Source organism: Pan troglodytes, chromosome 11, assembly GCF_028858775.2.
Source record: "Pan troglodytes isolate AG18354 chromosome 11, NHGRI_mPanTro3-v2.0_pri, whole genome shotgun sequence".
Taxonomy (NCBI): Eukaryota; Metazoa; Chordata; class Mammalia; order Primates; family Hominidae; genus Pan; species Pan troglodytes.
In genome coordinates this window covers 24,978,933-24,998,126 of record NC_072409.2, presented here as the reverse complement: position 1 = coordinate 24,998,126, position 19,194 = coordinate 24,978,933, and the positions used below count along the sequence as shown (strand labels likewise).

The following is a 19,194-nucleotide window of genomic DNA, read 5'->3' as shown; positions in this document are numbered from 1 at the left end:
AAGTCATATGAGGTGCAGCATCCAAATCTATCCACTTCTCTCTGCTTTTTCTGCTATTACCCTAGTCCAGGTCTCTGTCTTCTTGCATCTGGATTATTGCATTACCCCTAGTCTTTTTTTTTTTTTTTGAGACAGGGTCCCGCTCTGTTGCCCAGGCTGCCAGGTTGGAGTGCAGTGGCACCATCACAGATCACTGCAGCCTCGACCTCCTGGGTTCAAGCTATTCCCCCATCTCAGCCTCATGAGTAGCTGGGATTACATGTGTGTGCCACCATGCCCAGCTATTTTTTATATTTTTTGTAGACATGGGGATTTGTCATGTTGCCCAGGCTGATCTCAAACTCCTGGGCTCAAGCCATCCTCCTGCCTCAACCTTCCAAAGTACTGGGATTATAGGGATGAGCCACCATGCCAAGCCTAACCCCTGATCTTTACCCCGACCATCCATTCTTCCATCTTTCCACCATGTGAATATCATGATACATCTTTCCTTAAAACTCTCCTTTCCCCTTAGGCTCAAGCCTAACCTCTTTCACTTGGTTTACAAGCCTCACAAGGCAGGGCTATGACCTGGCTTCTCTCCCCACAGCCCCATTGCCACTCACTCTCACCTTGTTCTATGTGCTCTAGCCAAGACTTTTTTCTTTAGGTTCTTCTAATGAACCATGTCCTCTCTTACCTTCTGACTTTTTTTTTTGGTACTTTTTCTTCGACTTCTTCTTCCCCCTTCTGCCTGGCTATTTTCTACTCATTCTTTAGGTCTCAGCTTACATATGACTTATTTGGGAATAAGCTTTTTCTGACCACTGTCAAGATGAAGTTCTCCCCTTTCACTTTTTCTCTCATAGCCACTATTGGGGTTCACAGCTTGTCTGTTGCCACCCTCTACTGCCAGACTGACTTCTGCGAGTGGCAGAGCTCTCTCTGTCTTCACTATATAAATATCTGGCACCTCACTGAGTGCCTGGCCCACTGTAAGTGCTTAATAATATATGTTGAATGAGTGAATAAATGAAAAAATATATATGATGTGTCTTCTTTCTTCAGTGTACTTATAATCCAGCAGTGTGAGGTAAGTGGTACAAAGAAAGAACTACAGTGATGAGAAGAAGGAGAGGTCACTTTGGATATTACCATTTAAGGCTGGGTTGGGTTTTGGCAAGTGAAGATGTTTGTGGAGGTGGCGTTTGAAGTGGAGGGAAGTGACATAGGTGGGAAAAGTTTGGGGAGCAGGCAAGGAGCATAGTGTTCCTATCTCAGAAGAGTAGGAGTGGGACTGAAGACAGCTTGTGACTAGATTGTGCAGGGCCTCGACTCTGATAGCCAATGGGGAGACACTGATGGCTTCTGAATCAGGGAGTGATAGCACTAAATCAATGCCTTAGAAAATGCTAATCTAATGGCAGAGTGAAACATGAATTGGAGAGAGAACAGCAAGACCAGTTAGGAGGCTATCATAGAAATCAAGATGGGAGGTGATCTGGGCCTGAATTATGTAGATGTCAATAAGAATGGAGACAAAAGGATACTATGCAAAGGAAGAATGAACCAGAACCCGGAAACCAGAAAGGAAGAGTGAGGGAAAGGGAGGAGTGAGGTGCTTTATTATCGGAAATATGAAGTCAAGAGGAAGAACCAATTTAAGGAAAGATAGAGATCATTAATCAAACCTTTACAATGAAATTGTGGTTATATATACATTTTACTTATGAGAATTCCGTCAATGTGTGGGGTTAAAATGAAAGCCCAAGTGGGAGGGAGTGACAAAGAAGATGCACTACAACTAATGGGAGCTGTTCCAGTTCTTCCACTCTGAAAATACGTCCCAGAGGGAGTGTGAGATGGGGAAGGTCAAGTTGCTGTTCCTCATTTTATGTCAACCGTGTGTATTTTATGGTTGACATAGGGATTATTTAAGGATAACTGTGGTTATTCATGATTTATGTCTTATACACTGATTTTAGAACCAAATTCCCAAGCCAGATTTTGCTTTTTATTTATTTATTTTTAATTTTATTTTTTGAGACAGAGTCTCACTCTGTTGCCCAGGCTGGAGTGCAGTGGCTCAATCTTGGCTCACTGCAACCTCTGCCTCCCAGGTTCAAGTGATTCTCCTGCCTCAGCCTCCTGAGTAGCTGGGACTACAGGTGCCCGCCCCCACTCTTGCCTAATTTTTTTGTATTTTTAGTAGAGATGGGGTTTCACCATGTTGGCCAGGCTGGTCTTGAACTCCTGACCTCAGGTGATCTGCCCACCTCGGCCTCCCAAAGTGCTGGGATTATAGGCATGAGCCACCGTGCCTGGCCAGATTTTGCTTTTTAAAGCATGTGCCAGGCCCCAGGCTTGGCAGTAGGCAGATACTAAGAAAACACATCAGTCACTGCATTGGAGCTGCTCACAGTCTAGTTGGGTAGAAAGATATGGAAGCAGACAATGAGCACTACAGTCTAGGTGAGCAGTCAGAGAGAAGGGTGGAGGCAGAGGGAAAGGAGACTGGTGGCTGGTGTGTCAAGGCAGAGGTGGTGCTGGGCCCTGGGAATGGAGAGAGATCTAGGAGTCGTTAGAACAGGTGAGCGCAGCAATAGGCGTGCATGAGCTCTCAGAGGGAAAGAATATTGAGGAGGAAGAGGACTAAAGGCCACAGCCAGGAACATACAAGAAGGTAAGCAGTCAGAAAACAGAAGAGTTGTCAGAGAAGCAGCAGGAAAACTCAGGCAAGGGGGATGAGGACTGTGAATAGGCAAGTGGTCTGCATGATGAGGAAGACAATGGTGACTGCAGAGTGAATGAAGTTTCAGCAGTGTGGTGAGGGCAAAATAAGGGGTCCCCAGGCCGGGCACGGTGGCTCATGCCTGTAATCCCAGCACTTTGGGAGGCTGAGGCGGGCGGATCACGAGGTCAGGAGTTCAAGACCAGCCTGGCCAATATGGTGAAACCCCATCTCTACTAAAAATACAAAAATTAGCCTGGCGTGGTGGCGTGTGCCTGTAATCCCAGCTACTCAGGAGGCTGAGGCAGAAGAATTGCTTGAACCTGGGAGGCGGAGCTTGCAGTGAGCCGAGATCACACCACTGCACCTCCAGCCTGGGCAACAGTGCAAGACTCCGTCTCAAAAAAAAGAAAGAAAAAAAAAAAAGGTGGGGGAAGGCCTTCAGTGATTGGAAAGAATCTGGAAGCAAAGGCAATACATGCCTCTTCTCTAAGTTCCAGCTCCAGAACAACTAACTTAGATATGTCCTCTAGTTTCCAATCAGATTTCCCTGGAGAAGGTTTGGGATCCCTGGATGCCATGACCTTTGCCCCTGTTTCTTTACAGTATGGTCTGCTATGTCCACTGGAAGGGCACTTCACCATCACAGTACATGGATCCAGAAACAGACTTTACTCTACATAAGCCTTATATTCAAACCTGAGTGCAATCCAGCTGATCTCAACTGTGGTTGTTGCATTTTAGACTACACATATCTATATTATTTTCTTCCATAAGTAGCATCCATATTCCCACATGATTGCAATTGCTAACTTGCTAATAGCTTCCCTTGAGTTTGCTTCTTGCAATTATCTAATCAGAAGGCAACATATGCAATTTATTACAGGATGCAGGGAGCTCTGGGTGTTTTTTTTTTTTTAAGTCAATGGTTCCTATCCTAGTTATACTGTTCTTTTAAACAGATTTAAATAATAAGAAAAGCTCTTTCATATATACCCATGTAGTTAGCATTTCCAGTGTTCTCTTTATTCCTTTGTGTAGATCCAGACTTCCATATGGTACCATTTTCCCACAACTTGAAAGACTAACATTTCTTGTAGCGCATGTTTGCAGATGATGAATTCAGTCAGCTTTTGTAAGTCTGAAAAAAATCTTTATTTTACCTTCATTTTTGGAAGATATTTTTTGCTGGGTAAAGAATTCTGTTTTTCTTTTTCTTATTTTTGTTTTATTTTTCTTAAGAGTCAGGGGGTCACTCTGTTGCCCAGGCTGGAGTCCAATAGTGTGATCATAGCTCACTGCAGCCTCAAATTCCTGGGCTCAAGCAATCCTCCCACCTCAGCCTCCTGAGTAGCTAGGACTACAGGCATGCACCACCATATCTGGTTACTTTTTAAAATTTTTTTGTAGAGATGGGTCTTGCTATTATTTATATACACAGGCTGGCCTCAAGCCATCCTCAAACCATCCCTTCACCTCGGCCTCCCAACATGCTGGGATTACAGGCATGAACCACTGCACTCAGCCTGTTTTTTTTCTTTCAATACATTAAAGATATTGCTTCCCTGTCTTCTGTCACATAGTTTCTGATGAGACGTCTGATGTCATTCTTATTTTTGCTCCTGTGTATGTAATGTGTAGTTTTTTTTTTTTCTGGCTGCTTTTAAGATTTTATCTTTTTCACTAGTTTTAAGCAATTTGATCATGATGTACTTTTAGGTTTCTTCACGTTTCTTCTGCTCAGAGTTCATTGACCTTCTTGGATTTGTGGGGTTTACAGTTTTCATCAAACTTGGAAAAAGCCCAACCACTATTTCTTTAAATATATTTTCTGTCCCCTACTTTCTTCTGGGATTCCAGTTATTATACATATCTATTCCAGTTAATAATATGTGTCTATTAGGCTGCTTGAAGTTGTTCCATAGCTCACTGATGATCCATTTATTCATTTATTTTGGTCTTCTTTGTGTTTAATTTTGGGTGGTTTCTACTGCTGTGTCTTCGAGTTCACCAATCTTTTTTTGTGCAATGTCTAACCCATTGTTAATCCCACCTTTTGTGTTTTTTATCTCAGGCATTATATTTTTCACCTCTAGTTGTTCAATTGGGTCTTTTTATATATATAAATATATATGTTATATATTTATATATAATATATAAGTATACATTATATATATTTATATAATATAGAAATATATTTTATATAAATTTACATACTCATTATATGATTATATAATATACTCATTATATGATTATATAATATACTCATTATGTGATTATATAATATACTCATTATATGATTATATAATATACTCATTATGTGATTATATAATATACTCATTATATGATTATATAATATACTCATTATATGATTATATAATATACTCATTATATGATTATATAATATACTCATATGATTATATAATATACTCATATGATTATATAATATACTCATGATTATATAATATACTCATTATATGATTATATAATATACTCATTATATGATTATATAATATACTCATTATATGATTATATAATATACTCATTATATGATTATATAATATACTCATTATGATTATATAATATAATAAATATATATATCTTCCATGTCTTTACTTCACATACTCTTTTTTTATTTTTATTTTTAAACAGGGTCTTGCTCTGTCACCCAGGCTGTGATCATAGCTCACTGCAACCTCAAACTCCTGAGTTCAAGCCATCCTCTCATGTAGCTAGGACCACAGTCATGTGCCACCATGCCCAGCTAATTTTAAAAGTTTTTGTAAAGATGGGGTCTAAGTTGCTCAGGCTAGTCTCAGACTCCTGGCCTCAAGCCATCCTCCTGCCTCAGCCGCTCAATGTGCTAGGATTACAGGTGTGAGCCACCACACCTGGCCTACTTAACATGTCATTTCTCGGTTGGTTTCTATTGATTTTCTCCTTATTATGGTTCATATTTTTTTCTGCTTCTTTGCCATACCTGTTCACTTTTTATTAGATACCAGATTTAACAAATTTTACCTTTTTGGGTTCTAGATATTTTTATATTCTTACAAGTATTCTTTAGCTTGTTCTGGGATGCAGTTAAGTTACTTAGAAACAGTTTGATCCTAGCTGGGTGCGGTGCATGCCTGTAATCCCAGCACTTTGGGAGGCTGAGGTGGGTGGATCACTTGAGGTCAGGAGTTTGAGACCAGCCTGGCCAACATGGTGAAACCCTGTCTCTACTAAAAATACAAAACTTAGCCAGGTGGGGTGGTGCACACCTGTAGTCCCAGCTACTTAGCAGGCTGAGGCATAAGAATCGCTTGAACCTGGGAGGTGGAGGTTGCAGTGAGCTGAGATCTTGCTACTGCACTCCAGCCTGGGCGACAGAGCGAGACCGTATCAAAAAAAACAAAACAAAACAAAACAAAACCAAAACCAAAATCAGAAACAGTTTGATCCTTTTGGGTCTTGCTTTTAAGCATTTTTTTTTTTTTTTTTTTTTTTAGATGGACAAGTACAGCATTTAATCTAGGGTTGATTATTCCCCACAACTGAGGGAAGACCCTTCTGAGTATTCTATCTAATACCTCCTAAGGAATTAGAAGGTCTTTCCACTCTGGTTGATGAGCTTAAGAACTATTCCTGGCCCTGTGTGAGCTTTAAAGATTGTTCCCTGTAATTCTTTGGTGGTTCTTTCCCCAGCCTTGAGATACTTTCCTCAAACCCATGAGCTCATTAGCACTTAGCTGAAGTTGTGAGTGGGGACCCTCTGGAGACCTCTGGGGCCCTCTCTTTGTGTGACTGTCTCCTCTCTGGTACTCTGCCTTGGAACTCTAGCTGCCTTGGCCTCCCGAACTTCTCAGTTCAGGGATTTGGAGTTGGCCTGAGTTCCCTCTCCCTTTTGGAAAGTCTCTCCCGGGAATAAGCTGGGCTGATCACAGGGCACAGCTTGTCTCTTTTCTGTTTCTCAGGGATCACTGTCCTTCATTGCCTGATGTACAATATCTTAAAAACCATTGTTTCATATATTTTGCCCAGTCTTTTAGTTGTTTCAGGTGAAGGGAAAATCCAGTTCCTGTTATTCCATCTTGGCTGGAAACAGAAGTCTATATTGTTTTTTAATTTTGAAAAACGGAGGGCCTCTGGAATGTAGGATTATGCCAGGCCAAGTTGCTCATTATCAGGCCAGGAAAAGCAGCTCTTGAAGAGGCTGAAAGGGCTTCCAGCCTAACTGCGAGGGTGCTGAGTCATTCTAGCAGAGACCGGGCACTCTGCTTTTCTGGCTCTTATCAAGTCTTTAGCTTTTATCTTTGGACTCAACTTACTAGTTCACATTCCTTTGGTGGTGAAGGTTTGGTCTCTTCCACTTTGAAGCAGTATCTCTCCGCTTACACTTGAAATCTTGAATCTTTTACTTGGTTCTCTTTAGTCCCTGTTTGTGTATTTAGGTCACTAGAGGCTTCTACATCTGGGGCACATTAAAGTTCCTCAGTGGTATTTACAGCAACCAGCATCTGTTTCTGTAGAGAACAATTAACCCAAAGATACTACCTTGTTCTACCTTGAAGATGAATTACAGAGACACTTTTAAAAGGCAAATCCTTCATTTCAAGGGTGAATAAAATACCACCTAACAAAGCATTCCAGCTGGTTAAATTTAGGACATGAAAAAAACCTGACCTAAGAATATCGTCTGGCTTGGAGTCCAGGGTGTTTTTCCTTTTAGAGTAAATTTGGTACCTTTTCATTCATGTGAAGTTGTTGCCCCCCAGCATTTTATTCTGGGATGAAAGGTCAACAGGGACTGTCTTGTTGCTAAATCTAATGGACACTTCTCAGTTATTACACCTACTGGACCTCTTAACAATATTTGACACTGTTGACTATTATTTCCTTCTTAATACATCCCCTGACTTTTCCTTCCCCTTTCAGGCCTTTCTTCCTCTGCCTGTTTTTTCAGTTGGTACTACTCTTGGTTCTGTCCTGAGCTTTCTCACATTAAACATTCCCTGTGGGCTGTCTTATGCATGCCCATGGCCTCACAGGGAATTCCTAAATCTATATTTCTAGCCTAAGTATTTTTTGCTGAGCTTCAGACCATTATGTTCAACTGTTCACTTGACATCTTCACTTGGATGGCACATGGGTCACCCAACCTTAGCAGGCTCACAGTTGAACTCATCCATTCTCCCCTCAGTTCAGCCCTGCCTCTCATGTTCTTCATTTCTGCAAAGGGCACTTCTAAACAATTTCTCAAGCCAGAATTCCTTGCATTCCATCTTCTACTCAATCACCATGGCCTGTTGATTCTATCTCTTTCCATCCCTATTGCCACTTCCCTAGTTTGGTCATTGTCATCTTTTACCTGGATGACCAGAAAAGACTTCTAAGAGCAATTTTTGCTTCCGACCCTCATGTCATGCAAACGCCTCCACCCCTAACCAATTTTTTTTTTTTTTCATATTCTAGCCAGAGCAATCTTTCTAAAATGTGAATTAAAGGCTGTTGGGATCTTGCTTAAAATATTTGACAACTGCTCTATGCTCTTAAAATAAAGCCCAATCTCCTTATAATAAAATATACAGCCCTATATGATTTTTTTTTTTTTTTTTTGAGACAGAGTTTCGCTTTTGTCTTCCAGACTGGAGTACAATGCGGTGATCTCAGCTCACTGCAACCTCTGCCTCCGGGTTCAAGCCATTCTCCTGCCTCAGCCTCCCGAGTAGCTGGGATTACAGGCATGCGCCACCACACTGGCTAATTTTGTATTTTAGTAGAGATGGGTTTCACCATCTTGGCCAGGCTGGTCTCAAACTCCTGAACTCAGGTGATCCACCTACCTCAGCCTCCCAAAGTGCTGGGATTACAGGCGTGAGTCACCGTGCCTGGCCGAGGCCCTGTATGATTTGGCCCCTGTTTACTTTCTTGCATATTACTGATTCCCTCACATTCTAAGTTCCCTGCCACATTTCCCATTGTTCAGTTCCTCAAACGTACAACGCCCCCTCTCACTTTCTGGCCTTTACATGTTTTGTTCTTTCTGCCTGTAACCCTTCCTTCCTCTCCTATACTTGGCTAAATCATGCTGCAGGTGATTTTCTTTGGACAGTCTTCCTTGACCCCCTTTATCATCTTGGTTTGCCTAGCTCCCCAGATTAAGTGAAATGTTATTCTATGCTTCCAGAGGTTGCTGTGTTTCCTCTATTGTAATGCTTACCCAATCTCCCACTTGACTATAAACTCCATCTTTTTCACTGCTATATGTATCCCCAGTGCCCAGTTATAAGGCTCAGCTCCGTAGGTGCTTAGCAAACACTTGTTGAATTGAACTTTAATGTGTCAGTAGCCACAGAAGTCTCAGTCCTGCTAGACCGTTGCCTTGCCACTTTGAGCAAGAGGACTGCTGGGAGAGATGGTATTCTATAATGGTTCTCTTGCTGGGAGCTGGATTTTTATTTCCCCACTGTTTATTTACTAGTTTAGCAACCTGATTCAGTTAACAACTCTGCATCTTAGTTGCTTCATATATAAATACAAATGCTTGAACCTTCTGAAAGCAAATGGTGTGGCCAGATTTTTTTTTCTTTTTCATTTCCTTGGTTACTAGAAAACCCAGGTAGTTTTTGAGGCAATTTCTATAAGACCTTCAAGAAACAGATGATGCCAATGCAATTTTGGCTATTTCAGAACCCAGGAAAAAAATGAAGATTTGTCAGCGCTAGGTAGGAAGCTAGACAGAGACAAAAACCAAATAAGGTTAGAAACAGGAAACTATAGACAAAAGGTCAAAGGTAAAAATCTCTTCATAGACCAATTTGACTGATGCCAATAGATATAAAAATACTAATAAAATATTAGCAAATCAAATCCCACAGTGTATGCATGATCAAGTCAGTAGAGACGGGGTTTCACCATGTTGCTCAGGCTGGTCTCAAACTCCTGACCTCAAGCGATCCGCCTGCCTTGGCCTCCCAAAGTCCTGGGATTACAGGCGTGAGCCACTGTGCCTGGCCAAATTCATTTTTTTAGTTAAAAACATTTTACATTTTTCTGGCCATAGAAAAGTCTTTAACTTTAAAAATTTTCACCCAACCATTTGAAAACGTAAAATGCATCCTTAGCTCACCTGTTGTACAAAAACAGGCAGCCAGCCAGATTTGGTTGGTAGGCCATAGTTTGCCAACCCCTGCACTAATATGTTCACTAAATTTGAACCATTTTTGCATCTCTAGGATAAATACCAACTTGATCATGAATATACTGTTGGATTTGATTTGCTTATATTTTATTAGTATTTTTACATTTATATTCATAAGTCAGATTGGGCTATGTAGAAATTTCAAACTAGCTGTGGGGTATAGATGTATTCTATTTAGCCTTCATAACATTTTAAAACATTTTGAATGAGTTATTAATATTAACAAATTGGGAAATATTACATGGATTAAGATTGCTGGCTTTTCTTTAAAAAAAAAGCGACAAAACTGGGAGAATGTTGGCCTAGTTTCACCACATTTTAATAGATCTGCTCTATTGTGTATTTTCTTTCTTTTTTCTTTTTTTGAGACAGAGTCTTGCTCTGTTGTCCAGGCTGGAGCACAGTGGCATTATCTTGGCCCACTGCAACCTCTGCCTCCCGGGTTCAAGTGATTCTCATGCCTCAGTCTCCCGAGTAGCTAGGACTACAGGCGCACGCCACCACATCTGACTATCTTTTGTATTTTTTGCAAACATGGGTTTCACCATATTGATCAGGCTGGTCTTGAACTCCTGACCTCAGGTGATCCATCCATCTTGGTCTCCCAAAGTGTTGGGATGACAGGCGTGAGCCACTGCATCCAGCCTCTATTGTATATTTTCTATTTAATTAACTTATATTCTTACTTTTATCTTTTACCTTTGGTCTATAGTTTTCTGTTTCTAACCTTACTTGGTTTTTGTCTTTGTCTAGCTTTCTACCTAGCGCTGACACATCTTTGTTTTTTCCTATGTTCTGAAATAGTTAAAACTACATTAGCATCATCTGTTTCTTGAAGATCTTATAGAATTAGCCTCTTAAAACTATCTGGATTTTCTATAATTTTGTCGAATAGAGTTTTGGTTTCCTTTTCTATTTTATCTATAGTTAGTGATCTATTAAAAATTTCAAACTTTTTATCAATTTTACTAATTAATACTTTCTAGAAAATCATCCAGTTCCTTTCAGATTTTCAAATTTGTACAATAAGGTTGCAGTGGTTTTCTCTTATAATTTAAAATATTAGCCAGCACGGTGGTTCACGCCTATAATCCCAGCGCTGTGGGAGGCCAAGGTGTACGGTTCACTTGAGGTCAGGAGTTCGAAACCATCCTGGCCAACATGGTGAAAACCTGTCTCTACTAAAAATACAAAAATTAGCTAGATGTGGTGGTACGTGCCTGTAGTCTCAGCTACTTGGGAGGCTGAGGTATGAGAATCGCTTGAACCTGGGAGTGAGCTGAGATTGTGCCATTGCACTGCAGCCTGGGTGACAGAACGAGATTCTGTTTCAAAAAAAATAAAAAAAAAGAGGCCGGGCTCAGTGGCTCACACCTGTAGTCCCAGCACTTTGGGAGGCTGAGGTGGGCAGATCACCTGAGGTCAGGAGTTTGAGACCAGCCTGGCTAACATGGTGAAACCACCTTTCTACTAAAAATACAAAAAATTAGCTGGGCATGGTAGTGTACACCTGTAATCTCAGCTACTCGGAAGGCTGAGGCAGGAGAATTGCTTGAACCTTGGGAGGCGGAGGTTGCAGTGAGCAGAGATCGCACCACTGCACTCCAGCCTGGGCAACAAGAGAGAAACTCTCTCAAAAAAAAAAAAAAAAATCACCTGTATATCTTGGCTTTCTCTTCCCTAAACTTGCTTATTTCTGGTTTTCTGTATACATTTTGCCAGAGGTCTATTTTACTGAACTTTTCAGAGACAAGGCTTTGGTCTTATTGTTGAAGTCTATTTTTTTGAGGATAAATTTCACCTTTAACCTTATTTCCTTTTAAAATTTTCTTCTGGCCAGGCGCAGTGGCTCATGCCTGTAATCCCAGCACTTTGGGAGGCTGAGATGGGCAGATCGCAAGGTCAGGAGATCGAGACCATCCTGGCTAACAGGTAAAACCCCGTCTCTACTAAAAATACAAAAAATTAGCCGGGCGTGTTGGCGGGTGCCTGTAGTCCCAGCTACTTGGGGGGTGCTGAGGCAGGAGAATGGCGTGAACCCAGGAGGTGGAGCTTTCAGTGAGCCGAGATTGCGCCACTGCACTCCAGCCTGAGTGACAGAGTGAGACTCCGTCTCCAAAAAAAAAAAAAAATTTTTTTCTTCTGAATTAGCTTATTCCTCTTCTAACTTTTTGAAATGAATTTTTAGTTAAAACACTTTAAATCTTTGTTATTTTCTAAATAAATTATCCCCTTGAACTTTCTACTCTAATTCCATCGATCTGTCTTTTCTTTTTAGTTTTATATTATTTAACACCATTTAACATCTGGTAGTACAAGTTCCCTTTGTTATTATTTTTCTAAGTTTTCTTGGTTATTATTGGGCTAGAAGAGATATCTTAAAGTCACTAAGATTCTTTGAGAGTTATTGTGAAAATGCACCCAAATAAATCCATTTAGTCCCTTCTTTTCAAACTCAAGTATTCCTTATGCTTCCAGATGTAGTCAGTCTTTAAAAAAATGCCTAAAATCATTGCTTGATACTTTATTAAGTGCTTCAAATCAATCTGTATATATGAATATGGTATATATGTAGTGTATGTGTTTTGTGTGCATGTGTCTGTGTGATGTGTGCTTATATATATGCATAGGATGCATATATAATGTGTGGGGTGTGTTTGTATATGTATGTGAGGTGTGTATGTAGTGTGTTTATGTATGTGTATATGTGCATATGATGTGACTGTGTGTGTACATGGGATATGTTAAGGTATGTGTATGTATGTGTGCAGAGTGTATGATTGTTATCGTGTGTGGTATGATAATGTATGTGTGGAGTGTGTGTGCACATGTGTGAGGTGGAAGAACCCCAGGGGGTGCTAGAATGCTCAGGACATGTGAGAAAGCCAGGCTTGGTCAAACTCTCCTGCCTTCTTGGGGAAAGCAGGGCCATGATCATGAGCCTTTCTGGATGTTGCTTGTGGACAGCAGTGTGGGTTAATAGGGCCAGTCTCTCCTGAAGTGCCCTGCCCAAGCTCCCACTCACCTCTCTCCTCCATCTCTTGACGAAAGGGTGACCGACCTGTCCTTTTAGGAAAAGGAAGCTTCCAGCACGCTACTGAGTAAAGGAGCCTTACTGGTGGTGGTGAAGGTGATACCATCAGAGGGGCCAGCTCAGGATCAGGCTGGCCTTGCAATCTTCCAACTGAATATGTTAGCTGCAGAGTGGGGCAGGAGTCAGGAGGGGACCTACAAAGCAGTAGAATCTTTGTTCCCATGACCGGGTGTAAGTGCCCAGTGTGGGCCTCGGTCTTTTCTCTCCTAGGTCACATTCAGACAGCACACCTTTGCCCAATTTTCTTTCTGGATCTCACCGTCCTGAGTGTTGTACCTGCAGGTTGCTCACAGCCTCTGGAGCCCAAGATAGTCTCCCCTTTGGGAGGAGGCTCTACAGTGGTCCCTGGCAAAGTTGTGAAGAGGTGACTATCATCTCAGGCACATCACCTTCCCTTTCCCTGTGGGCCTTCGTTTGCTGTTTCCTGAACACCATGCTTTCTAGTTCCTCCTGGGAGTGAACACACCTTGCATGGAGCATCTTCAGGCCATGGCTAACTCATGCTCCCATCTTGCTCCTGCAGGTCTGCCACGTCTCTGTGCTCAGTGTCCTGTCTACATCCTGTGGCTTGAGCCTGAGCTTGCCCATATTCCCTGGCTGGATGGAGTGGCTAAGCCCTGATATTGCTCTGCCCAGAAGAGATGAGTGGACTCAAACTTCTCCAGCCAGGAAGAGGATCACGCATGCCAAAGTCCAGGGTGCAGGTAAGTCCATCTGTCACTGGCTTGAGGCTAGGAGAGTGGACCTGCTCTTGTTAAAGGCAGTGTTCACCATGTGTGTGTGTAACCGGGGTTGGAGGGGGAGAGCGGGGTGGGGTGGGGGGGTGCAGTAAAGAGCAGGGCAGGACTTCACGAAGTGCCAGGATTCAAACAATCCTACGGCATTTATGTGATTTATCACCAGTTTGCTGATTCAGGGCTCCTTCTGCAGTTTCTGCTCCTCGCTGGTGGCCACCTGACCCTGTGGCGTTTGCTCCTTCCGCCTGCTGTTGGCCATGGGGCAGATGTGGAGGCCAAGGAAGAATAGGACAATGGCGTTTGGGGCAGAGAGGCCTGGGTTCAAATTTCAGCTCTGCCTATTCCTAGCTCTGCAAACCTTGGGCATGTCACCTGTCTTCTCTGCCTGAGGTTCAGATTTCTTCCTGGTAAATTGGGGCTAATACTTATTAGACTTACCGTGAAGATTAACTGAGATGATGTGTGTAAATTGCCCAGCTCAGCTAAGCCTCTGGCATCTGGTACTCAACACATAACTCTTCTCTCCACTTTCTGTCTTGCATCTCCCCATCTTATTTTTGAGTGGATCACTGAACCACAAATATCCACTTGGCGATGAAGTCTGGGGAACAGGGACAAATACCAACACTTCCCATTTTTAGATTTACACGAGACTAACAGCTTTCCTTCCCACAGTGGCAACAGAGATTTGCAGAGCAGATGTCTTGGTGTGAAACTGCTACGAGGAGGTGTCCTGTAAATGTTTGCTGACAAAGCAGCAAAGCAGGGTTTGACCTTCCAGCTCTGCCTCCCCGCACCAGGCTGGGGGATTCATCCACCCCACTCTGTTTCCTGTGCGTTCCTCTTTCTCAGAGGCTGTGGGCCTGTCCTGCTGTCCGATGGCATCAGGCTGTGGGACGGGGGGCCATCAGGTTGGTTGGAGCAAGCTGCTCCCATCCGGACCTGTGTCAGGCAGCACTTGTTCAAGAGGAGGCTCAAGAGAGTGATCCAGGATGCAGGGTTTGGGAAGAGGATGCAGCTTGGTGGGGGGCGACCTGTCCAAGTGCAGAGAACACTTTTCCAAACCTCACTGCCCTGGGCCATCGGGTGCTCCTTTGCCTTTGCTTGGATCTAATGATTATAGGCCTGAGCTTCAAAGCAGGTTATAAACCCGACTAATTGCTGGTCTAGGAGAGCTGGACGAGGAGGCCAAGCCTGCCCAGAGTGGGCACCCCGGACTGGGGCTTCTCGTGGGACTGGCATTTCCAACCGGGAGCGCGGTGCTGGGGCCGGGATCCCCGGGGTGGCCGCACCGTCCTGCTGGCTCCTTGGGTGGCTGCCGTCGCTGCTCAGCGTGGGTCGGCGGCGCCTCCTCCCCCACCCCGGCCCAGCTCTGCTCCGGCAGGTGGAACTCTCCCCATTCAAACCCGCGCGGGCCAATCAGGGCCGGGCGCGCCCGGGCCGTTCCAACGCGCGGGGCAGCCCTACCTCCCGCTCGCGCTCCTCCCGCCCTGGAGACTCCGGTGCAGGGGGCGGTGAGCCTGCTGCCTCGGTTACTGGGGAGCAACACAGCCGCCTCGGGTTGCAGACGCTCCTGTCCGGGTCGCAGTGGGACGCCATGGAGCGCTCCCTGCACCGCGTCTCCCTCGGGAGCCGGCGTGCCCACCCGGACTTGTCCTTCTACCTCACCACCTTTGGTAAGTGCCCGCTGGGGCTGGCGGCAGGGGCTGCTTCACCCTGCTCCCAGCGCCCAGAAACGCAGCCCCTCGTGGTGACAGGGGAGGCTGGGAGCAGGTGCTCTTTCTATCTAGGGGCACCTTCTCTGGCCCCTTTCTCCTGTGACTGCCCAGGAGGGGCTCAGGGCACAGGCTCAGTCCAAGCAAGCTGCTGGACACCACCTGCTGCCCGGCCATGAGTGCCAATTGCGGTTGGTTCTGCCTCACTTGGCTGGAATAATCACGCTCTGGTTAATCTTTCAGAGACCTGGGTTGTCACCACTGAGTTTCTCATTAGCAAGCAGCTCAGGTTAAATCAAGGTCTTGTTATAGCAACTGGAGATCTCATTCACCCACTTTCCTTTGGCTCAGGGAGCGGACAGGTGCTGGGCCCTTTGGCCCTGCTGCCTTGTGGGGAGGCTGCAATTTGACTTTGTTGGGTATCTGAGCCACAGTGGAGATGGGAGAATTCTCTCCTCCAAGAAAGAACAATCCCTTAGGAGGGTCCCAGGGCTGCCTCAGGGTTTGAGGTGGAAAGAAGTGAACAGTAGGCTTCACTCCCAAGCCCCTAAGTAGCTGACTGAGTTCCCCCAAATAACAGCTGGGTGGCAGCTGCCCAAAGGCCTGGGCAAACCTGGCGTTCCTGGTAGCCATAGTAAAGGTAACAACCCTACCCTTGAGGGTAACCCTTCATTTCCTCACTGGTCCTGCAACTCTCTGTGGAGAGGGGTTATTTTTCCTCTGTGAAGACTTGAAACCAAGAGATCTTCCATGAGCCAGTGGCAGAGTTCGTAGGTGAGCTCAAGCTTTCCAGAGATGACCTGTCCAGCGCATTTTTGTTTGAACTTGCATAGAATTTCCTTCTAAAGGTTGGGGCTGTTACTGAAACATTACTGGACATTGCCCAGCTTTCAAAGACAGAGTGCCCAAGGAGTTTGGTCCCTCCCTGGGGTTCCTGGCTCTTCTGTTTTCAGGCTTACTCCTGCTCAACATACTTGGTTTTCCACAACCTGCTTTTTTTCCATAGGGGTAGAGGGAATGATGGAAGAGCAGTGGCTTGGCCTCTGAAATTGCCTGATGTCTGGCAGCAGGAATTCACTGGTCTAGTTGGTGGACGATAAAGGGCAATTAACTAGCCATCATTTGTTGAGAACTTACCATTGCCATTCCTTATGCCAAGTGTTTTACCTGCATTATCTCACTTAATGCCCCAGCCTAGGAGGCAATTCCTGCTAACCCCATTGGGATGCAGGGCTCTGTGAGACAAGGGTGGTTTCCAGGATGATCTGTATTGGCTGGGGTAGGAGTGGTCAGGAAAGGGTGTCAGGGAGCTGTGAGGCCCTCTTACCTTAGCTGTGTCCTGATTAAAAAGTAAAAATATGTTTGCTTTTTTCCTCCTTATTATCATGGTTATATGTGTTTACTGCTGAAAACTTAGTGAAAAGAAGAAAGTGAAAATCACTTGTAATCTGACTTCCCAGGGAGACCACTGTTAACTTTCTGATTTATATCCTCCCAGGCTTATTTCCACACCTATTTCTGTGTGTGTGTGTGTGTGTGTGTGTGCATGTGTGTATTTAGGGGTCAAATTTCAACACAATTGAGATCAAGTTTGTATGGACAATTTTGTAACCCATATGTTTTCCTTAGTGGCCTGATGTGAATATTTCCTTGCATTGGTCCATGTTCTTCTATTAGATTAATCTGCCTGCCAGATCTGGGAAGCTGAGGAGGGTTCAGGCCCAGCAAGGAGTGGATCTTCCTGCCCAGCCATGGCCTCAGGGCTGAGTCTGATGGGTATCAGGGAAGGCTGCTGCTTGAACAAGTGACTGTGACCTGAGTGTGCAGGAGGCAGACAGGAGCCTGGGTGGGGTGGGAAGCCACCTGCTCTTATTCGTGCAGGCTCCTCTCACATCTCTCTGAGGATGCTTATGAGAGCATTTGAGAAATTCTCTCCTGTTTCCTGCACTGGCTCTGTTTCCCTGGGTGCCATTTGTCGTGGTGCCCCTCTTTCAGGCTGCTGATTTTCTTTATCCACTGTGATCTTCACTGATCTGCTTATGAGCAAAGATTCCTATCAGTGGTTTCCAAACCCAGCCAAATATCAGAAGCATGTGGGGAGCCTGTTAAAAATACACAGACTCCTAGAATCTTCTTCTGGAGAGTCTAGTTTAATAGGTCTGGGGTGGAGCCTGAGAATATGAACACTTAAGAAGCCATAGAGCATTCAGACTGTCATCCAGGTTTGGAAGCTATGGATTCAGAGCCAGTTTTGGTAGCAATCGGGACCACTTTTACAGTGAAGGTTTTGGCTAAGTTTTTCTCAGTTCACTGGCCTTTCCTTAGCACAGTAGGTAGCCCCTGGCCTTCTACTGTGAGCTTTGCCTTGGTAGAACCAGATGAAGATGTTGCTTAGCTGGTAGTTTCCTGAGCACAGACATGTAAAGGGAGCATAATCATCTATGGAAATATAAAGAGACAAAACTGTTTTGATGAGAATTCCCTTCGGGGAGAGTACTGCATGATATATGTATTTGTGTGTACACATGAACACAACCCCTTGTCCCCCAAAAGGAGTATGTTCAAGTGACATTAATTGAAGGACACTGCGTTCTGAGGAGGTGGCCTTACTTCAGGGGAAGGGAGTAGGCAAGCTGAGGCTAGGACCCAACTACTCTAGAGGGATTTTTTTTTTCTTTATTGTGAAAAGTGATATAATTTGAAGTCATTATAGGTATACATAATATTTTTCTCCAGGATTATATATTTTATTTTGATTAGGATATATGCTGATTTTTCTTGTAACAGCTTTATTGAAATATAATTCAGATATATACAATTCACTCATTTAAACCATACAATTCAATGGTTTTTAGTATATTCACAGAGATGTGTAACTATTGTCACAATTTCAGAACATTTTCATTCCCTCAAAAAGAGACATTATGCTCTTTAGCTTGTACCGTCCTCCCTTGTCCCAAGCCCAAAGCAATTGCTAATCTATTCTCTCCCTCTGTAGATTTGCCTGTTCTGGACATTTCATATAAATGGAATCGTATTTTTTTTTTATGACTGACTTCTTTCACTTAGCATAATGTTTTCAAGTTTAATCCATGTTGTAGCAGATATCATACTCCATTCATTTTTATGGCTGAGTAGTATTCATTGTATGGCTATACCACATTTAAAAAATTTATTCATCTGGTGATGAATATTTTGGCTGTTTCTCCCTTTTGACTATTATGAATAATACTGCCATGAACATTTGTGAACAAGTTTTTGTGTGGACAAATGTTTTCATTTCTCTTCATATACACACAGTATATACCTAGGAGTAGATTTGCTGAGTCCTATGGTAACTCTGTGTTTAACTATTTAGGGAACTACCAAACTCTTTTCCAAAGTAGGTGTATCATTTTATGTTCCCATCAGCTGTGTATATGGGTTTTGGTTTTTCCACATTCCTTACCAACACTTGTTATTATCTGACTTTTTAATTCTAGCTATCCTAGTGGGTGTGAATTGATATTCACTATAGTTTCGATTTGCATTTTCCTGATGACCCGTGGTGTTGAACATTTTTTCATGTGCTCATTATTTATATATCTTCTTTGGAGAAGAATGTATTCAGATCTTTTGTTCATTTTAAAATTGGGCTTTTTGTCTTGTTATTATTGAGTTGTAAGATTTCTTTATATATTCTAGATGCAAGCTCCTTAACCGATATATGATTTGCAAATATTTTCTCTCTATCTGTGGGTTTTTTTCACTTT

General features: G+C 43.4%; 1 protein-coding gene across 8 annotated transcripts in view; it reads left to right on the top strand.

Moving 5' to 3' along the window:
• The first annotated feature begins 13,539 nt into the window (after nt 1-13,539).
• RGS3 (regulator of G protein signaling 3) overlaps nt 13,540-19,194 on the top strand; it is a 135,258-nt gene continuing 129,603 nt past the window's right edge. Inside the window, exon 1 of one of the 8 annotated variants that reach the window (XM_063787573.1) lies at nt 13,540-13,694. In XM_063787573.1, the coding sequence (XP_063643643.1) occupies nt 13,592-13,694 (103 nt within the window). In that variant the 5' untranslated portion in view covers nt 13,540-13,591. Of the gene's footprint in view, nt 13,695-15,154; nt 15,404-19,194 lie in introns of those variants that run through there. The other 7 variants (XM_009457121.5, XM_063787576.1, XM_009457122.5 and 4 more) reach the window with 7 other exon arrangements.